This window comes from Rhizophagus irregularis, chromosome 30, assembly GCF_026210795.1.
Source record: "Rhizophagus irregularis chromosome 30, complete sequence".
Lineage (NCBI taxonomy): Eukaryota > Fungi > Glomeromycota > Glomeromycetes > Glomerales > Glomeraceae > Rhizophagus > Rhizophagus irregularis.
In genome coordinates, this window is record NC_089458.1 from 1,579,180 (window position 1) to 1,586,868 (window position 7,689).

General features: G+C 28.8%; 2 protein-coding genes across 2 annotated transcripts; both read right to left on the reverse strand.

The window, feature by feature from the left end:
• Positions 1-6,259: 6,259 nt before the first annotated feature.
• OCT59_021774 (uncharacterized protein) lies at positions 6,260-6,597 on the reverse strand (the record flags this gene model as incomplete). The annotated part of the gene is made up of 2 exons (XM_066146731.1): positions 6,260-6,369; positions 6,438-6,597. 2 exons carry the CDS (start codon positions 6,595-6,597, stop codon positions 6,260-6,262), a joined length of 270 nt encoding a protein of 89 aa, XP_066005839.1.
• Positions 6,598-6,663: 66 nt separating this feature from the next.
• Positions 6,664-6,873, reverse strand: OCT59_021775 (uncharacterized protein; the record flags this gene model as incomplete). The annotated part of the gene is made up of 1 exon (XM_066146732.1): positions 6,664-6,873. One exon carries the CDS (start codon positions 6,871-6,873, stop codon positions 6,664-6,666), a length of 210 nt encoding a protein of 69 aa, XP_066005840.1.
• Positions 6,874-7,689: the final 816 nt, after the last annotated feature.

The window sequence follows — 7,689 nt, forward strand, 5'->3', positions numbered from 1 at the left end:
TGTTAACTTTTGTTGTAAATTATGTAACCAGTAATATACTAATAATAAACAAAACAAAATATAAAAAAAAATATGGGTTTTGAAATTAGGTTAAAAAAAAAAGGTTTTCTTAAAGAAAAGAAAAAAAAAGGATATTAACAAACTTTTCATCATTTCTTTTTTTTTTCAAAAAATTTTTTATTTTATAATTATCATTATCAATTCTATAAATGAAAATTGAGGGTGGCTTTGAAATAATAAATTTTTTTTAATATGAGTAACATGTGATCAAATTAGTTAATTTTATTAACCGAATCAATAAGTAAATCCAAATGCATAAAAAATTTTGCACAACGAAAGTGTGTTTTTGGAAATGTTTATATTAATTCGGAAATAATAAATTTTTTAAATTTAATACCTATTAGATAGATCAAGTGTAAAAACGTATAAAAAAAACGGAATAAAGCCACAAAAAAATATAAAATTTGGGAGAATTTATTTATTAACGCCCAATGACATAATAAGTATTATACAACGATCCTTATTATTGATGATATCATTAAAGGACATTTTGTTTCCATAGTCCCCTCAATGGGCTAAATGGTTTCAAAGATTATAGGAGATTGAGATGAATATCATTCTTCTATCGTTTCAAATGACAAATTTGGATTACGGCTATTCCTAATAACAACACAAAGAAAATCATGATTTTTAACAAAAAAGGATATTCCTCTAAACGGCATACCGGTGGTTTAGCGGATTGTTGGCACGTGACGAAGATTTCTCTATTTTCGTATCACAATGTCTCATTAATAGATAAAAACAAGTGCGATTAGATAGCGTAGCTGTCAAAATGCTGTCAAATTACCGGGCCGAATATGTATGTATATATTATAAATTGAGGAACCGTTGTAGAAAAATGATGTATAATTGTATAAATATTCAATAAATATGTAAATATATACTGTACATATACAAAAAAAATATATATATTTAATTGAATTGTTATTAACTCCTCATCAAATATTCGAAAATTAATTAATCACGCAATAAAATTTGAATAAATTTCAAGATTTGATTTTTTTAAATGATTAGAATTTAAATTAACTTTCAAGTTACGGCCATACACAGTGAAAAGCACCGGAACCCGTCCGATCTCCGAAGTTAAGCCACTGATGGCCCAGTCAGTACTACGGTTGGGGACAACGTGGGAATACTGGGTGCTGTAACTCTTTTTTTTTCACACCAAAAAGAAAACTCTTCTAAACCTTTTCATTCCTCGATATTTAATTTTTCAATTTTCCGTATTCAATAGATGAATGTATAATATAGTTGTTTTATACCTTTGACCTAATATTTGCTTTTATATGATCATAATGATGAGAAGTTCTTTACATTAATGTTACATGAGAATAAAAATTTCCAAATTTCACATTCTTATTTTCAATTCTTTTCGAATAAGAACGATGGTATCAATCACCGTTTTCTATAAACAATATAAAAATTCTTATTTTAAAAGGAAAAAGTTATTATGTATCAATAGTAATAATCGTAAGCTAGCTGAATATAATATAATTCACGAACTAAGCAGCAGACGATTATTAAGTTAGAGTATTTACTCTATTTACTCCAATATCTTAATCAATTATTAAGGTTTTCGAAAACAACAAATACTCATGAGCAAGTAAATGACCAATAGAAATTTTTATTCAATTGTTTCATACGTATATAATTATATTGACAATTTGATCAGAGATAACAAAATTTTCTTGAGCTGAGAATGTATTTAAATTGGAGTATTGCAGATGTTTTAATGCACTCACAACATTTATTTATTATGATATACAAATAATATAAAAATTTAAGCTGAAAGCCGATTAATATTTGAGTAGTCATTTTTTTTATCCAAATTTTTTCGTCTCAATAATTCTATTTTGATCATTCCGATGATGGATTGAAGAATTTTGCTAGAATTTACTCTCTGAAACAACGATAGAATAAATACGGTTTCTTCCAGTAGTCTGATAAAATGTTTTTAATAATTCCTTAATCATTTCAACAATAACCAATTTGAACACGAATTGAAGCAGCATACCGAGATGCTTTGTATTCATTGAAGTAGTTCACAGCAACAATAGATGAGTATACCAGGAGCAGGGTGAGAAACAGATACACTCAGGATATTAGCAAAATATTGTTTTTTTTTTCTGATATATATATATATATATATTAAAACATATGCCTGCCCTGAATACATTATTTGGGTAGCAACATCAATTACTGTATTGTTCACGCACACCAATACCAGGAAACACAGACTTTGATCTAGTCAAGTCTAACCTTGAGCCTTGAGGATTACTGCTTTGTATGTTTGAAATATTCATTTTAGTATCTTAACATGTGGTGGCTAATTCTCTAATGAATTCTTGTATTTCTTCTTCATTTCCAAAAACAACACATGTCTGTGCAACAAATGTTGCACTAGTTGGCAACTGTTTTATCCCTCAAATTTCATGAAACCAATATCTTGGAGAAGAAGGATGATAATGTGATTTTGGAGCCATCTTCAGTTATTAGATACTCGAGAACCAAATTGTTGCAAATATGATATTGTCAATTTTATTAGCACGTGATTGAGGTAATTGATAAATCTGCACATATATATTATATATTAGTTTTACATACTCTACTACATTACATAGTACTTCCATTGGTGAATATGTCTCTCCTCGGATAACAATGCAAGGAAGAAATGGATATTGTAATTGTACATTATACGTTCATAAAGCAGCATCGGTTTGATTACCAATCACTATCATCGAATGTAATATGGAGACTGGAGTATTAGTTAATAAATTAACGGTTTAAAGCCTTTTCATCATGTATGACATAAATTTTTAAATTCTTTAAACTTTTAATTTTAAGATCTTTAATTGATCTTTTATTGAGCAATTTTAATCCTATATTTATTAAATTACCACATTCATAAAAACCAGTATCATGAATATAAATATTTATTATCATTTTCCTAGGTGTTGGCTTAATAGATTGAAAATAAACCTCTACTTTCCACTAAGAGGTCGTGAACCCTGATTAGTACAAAATATTCTCCTACTCTTTTAAGCTTCATAGGGTTAATGCATTAAGAGCCATAATACCTAATTAACATCAAAATTAGATTTAAGTAAGAGGGATATTAATTTAATTTAACTTGTTAAAAGTTTTTATGTTTTTTTACTAGTTTTTTTATGTTAGTGAACAATTTTCATTAATTAAGCTTACGATATCTTTTATATAAATTTTCAGCGAACCTTCTTAATTGAATTTAAAAGAACGCGGAAATCTTCTACTCATTATTTGCATCATCCTCTGAAATAATTACATCTAAAATATGTATGTGTATAACCGAATGGAAACTGTTTGGCAGTATAACTTTACAACGCCCACCAAATACAGCTCTTACGCCATAAAATGATTTTTCTGCTATTTGAAAGTTTTCTATTAAAGTTAATGAAACAAGTGGTATAACTACAAAGTTATACAATTTTAGGGTAAAGAAGAGCCGTTACTTCGAAACAATTTATTATAACTTTTATAGGACGGTCTATACGACTTAAACTAGGACGTTTAACAAATTCTGACATATTATATTAGACATTTTTTTCGTTCCTTGATGTATAATTCATCTCAAAATATTATAATTTTATGGTTATAATCATAATGTGTGTCATTGAAATTCAATCATTTTGTAAATTTAAAGATTAAACTGTAATAATTCAGTTATATTCAGTACGAAGTTGTCAATCCACGAACAAACATTGAGGCATTGACACAAAATAAGATATGAATTTTTACGATTTAAGACAACGAAAATCAAAAAGTATAATGAATTCACATTTTTTTTTCTCTCTATTAAATGTTGTCCCTTCAATATTTAATTTGATCCGGTCTAATTAATAATTTGGATAAGAAAATTTACTTAAAACTAAATAAAATAAGTAAAATTTTGATTGGTTAAGTTTTAGCAAATTTTCTAATCAAATTTTTTAGTCTATTCTAATTATTTTGAGATTATTCTTTAACCTTTTTTTATTCGGTATATCATCAAAAATCTTACAATCGAAAAAAATTTTGTAATTCTACAGCTTTATTGAAAAAATATATGCTACAAAAAGTTGAATTCTATAAACATGATATAAACTAATGATAATTCTGGAATATATTCACGAAATACAGTATCTGGTTATTATTACATAAAATACATAACCCTTAGTAGTTCAGGTTTTACAGTAGCATAACTGGTACCTCTTGCATTTGCAATGAAATCTTGTTCTACGACAAACTAAACGAGCATAATACACTGATGGAACAATAGAAACTGCACGAGTGCATCGAGCAAAAGAATAGCACAAATTATATGTTAAGATTTGAAGTGCATCAGAACTGAATCCATTTTCATCAAACAACACGCGATAATGAGTCGGACGTGAAGTCCCTTGCAAACTAGTGTGGCTTTGAAGATAAAAATCAAATCTTGAGTTATTGTTTATTCGACTACCGTACCAGGGAGGCAGTTGCCTGCTCTGTCACCATCTTTTTTATCAATTGGAAAAAAGCGAGTGTGATGACGTTTTTGCGCAACCACAAAGGTCACTTCAAGTGATTTGCATACAACTAAATGTTTATTAAGACAATTTAAGTAAAGCGTATTTGAAATCTCATTATAAAATGACGAAATAATAAATATATACTGTACCTTTTATTGCCTTGATTTCATACTATAGCATTGCAAGGAATTGGCCTTCGGAAACACCGTTTCGATAAAATAAAATACGTTCCGCTTTTCTTTCACAAGTCTGATAAAATGTTTTTAATAATTATTTAGTCATGTCTGCTAAATGACTAATAACTTCTTGTTGAACACGAATTGAAGCAACATATCGAGATGCCATTGCATCTATTGAAGCAGCCACAGCTGCAATAGATGGACGACTGGTATCACCAGGAACAGGGTGAATAACAGATGCACCCAATATGATGGTTGGACTCTCTGAAACGAAGAGCAATTGGCTTGGATTAATGAACGAATTCATACCACCAAGTTTAGCATTTATTTTAAGATAAACATTAACACAATATTGCTTTTTTATTGCAAACATATTCCTGCTCTGAATACATAGAGTAACAACACCAGTTACTGTATCGCCGACGCGTTTAATTTCGGCATCATATAATGATACACCAGTGTTAGGAAGAATACATAAAATTAATTGAGGCTGTGCTTTAGCATCGTTTCCAGCCTTAAGCCAAACTTGCTTTAAAGAATTTTCAATATCACCCAGAAGATTAAAGTATTATATAGGTGGTTTCCTATTTAGAATATTCATTCCAGCATCTTGACATGTGGTAACCAATTCTCTAATAAATTTTTGTATAGCGCTCATAGGAAAATCATTTTCACTTCCAAAAACAGTACATGCCCATGAACCAAGTTGTTGCACCAGTGGCAACTTTCTTATCCCTCAAATTCCATAAACCATTTCTTGGACTATCTCTAGAAGTAAGGTTATACTGTAATTTGGAGCAGGAAATATTCTTGCTTGAGTTATAGCCACCTCATTAGATACCCGAAAATCAAATCGCTGCATATAGTACTCATTTTGTTGATAATTAAGAATTCCGATACCTTGGTTAATTTTATTAGCACGTGATTGAGATGGTTGACAATCATACTGTATTTGCCGTGTCTTTCATTCAATTTGCGCATAAAAAGTTGTCCCTAACAATACACAATGCGTTAAAAATAATTTTATTCCATATTGATTAATATGTTGTTTTACATACCTCAACTACATTACATACTTCCAATGGTAAATAAGTTTCCTCTCGGATGACAATGCAAGGAAGGAATGGATGTTGTAATTGCATATTATATTTTCTTTGAAAGTATGAAGCAACATCAGTTTGATTACCATTATCATCAAATGTAGTAGTATTACTATCTGAAGTATTAGTTACTTTAGAAATTCTAAATCGGCGGTTTAAAGCATTTTCATCATGAGTGGCATAAATTTTTAAATTCTTTAAAAAATTTTCAATCTTTAGTCGATCTCTCTCTGAAATATCTCTAAGTTCTTCAATGGTCCTTTTATTAAGCACTTTTTTCACTATCCGTGTTAAACTGCTACTTTCATAAAAAGCGGTAGCATGAAAATCAATATTTATCATCATATTCTATTAGCCGTTGGTCTAATAGATTGAAAATAACCTTGCCAAGCCTCTACTCCCTCATTAAGAGATTGTGAACCCTGATTAGTACAAAATATTCACCCCGTCTTTTAAGCATCATTGATGGCATATGATGAATCAATACATTAAGAGCCATAATACCTAATTGACGTTAAAATTAAATTTTAAGTACTATTTTAATTGTGAAAAGAAAAATTATAAATATTAACCTGTTAAAACATTTAATGTCATAAGTCCACGTCTGTCAAGAAACATATTGATCTCTTCCATATGAATTTCAGCGACTTTCTTAATTCTTATTTTAAAAATACGTGGAGGTCTTCTATCCACATTATTCGTATTATCCTCTGGCATAGTCACATCTGACATCTAGAGTATGTATATCACCAAAAGTAAACTGTCTAGAAGTATAAATATTTCCATCAAATACAACTTTTACCCCAAAAAAGAATCTTCTGCTACTCGAAAAATTTTTCTATTTAAAGTTGGAGGAACTTCTGGTAAAATTACAATCTCATAATGGTAAACATTATTGAAAGGAAAATCTGTTATTTCGAAATAGTTTATTCTAAGCCTTATAGGACGTCCTAATTTATCTAAACCAGGACGTTTAACAAATTCTGTAAACAAAGATATTACTTCCATAAGTTCAGCGATTTGGCGAAATGGTTTCGTGATATGATTTATTCAGATTTTATGGTTATGAACACAAATATAGTAAGTAAGACATCGATAATTCAATCATTTTATAAATTTATAAATTTCACGTCCAAAAAGTTTCAGTTATATTCGATAGTAAATAGCAAAGCCTCACTAAGCCATAAATAAATATTGGGATATTGACATAAAATAAGGAATGAAAACAGGATATTGAATTTTAATTTTTTGTGACTGTGTACTTGAATCAGCATTTATTTACTTAAATAAGTTAAGCATACTTTTTATATTGTCACCGGATTTGGCCTAATTAAACGTCAGTTTTAAAAAACCAAAAATTTTTTTTTTTTGCTCAGTAATTCTATTTTGATTATTTCAACGCGATTAAAATATTTTAACTAAGATTAGATAAAAAAATTTCGTTTTTTTCTTATTTTATAGTATTTGGTTATTTTTTAACTAATTTTTAGTATGACGCTGAAGTTTATAATCGAAAATTCGAAATATTTATTATAATTCTGTAACTTTATTGAACTAAAGTATGTGTCAAGAAAGTTGAAATTTACAAAACATGATATAGTAAACTATGTTAAATTCAAATATATTCACAAAATACTTTGTCATCTTTACGCAAAATACATAAAATTTAGTAATTCAGACTTTACAACGGCATAACTTGCACTTCCTATACCTTCTAAAGTATCTCGATTGCTCCAATTTTCACCACTTACATGAAATCTTGCTCTACGACAAACTAAACGAGCATAATACACTGGTGGAACAATAGAAACTGCACGAGTGCAT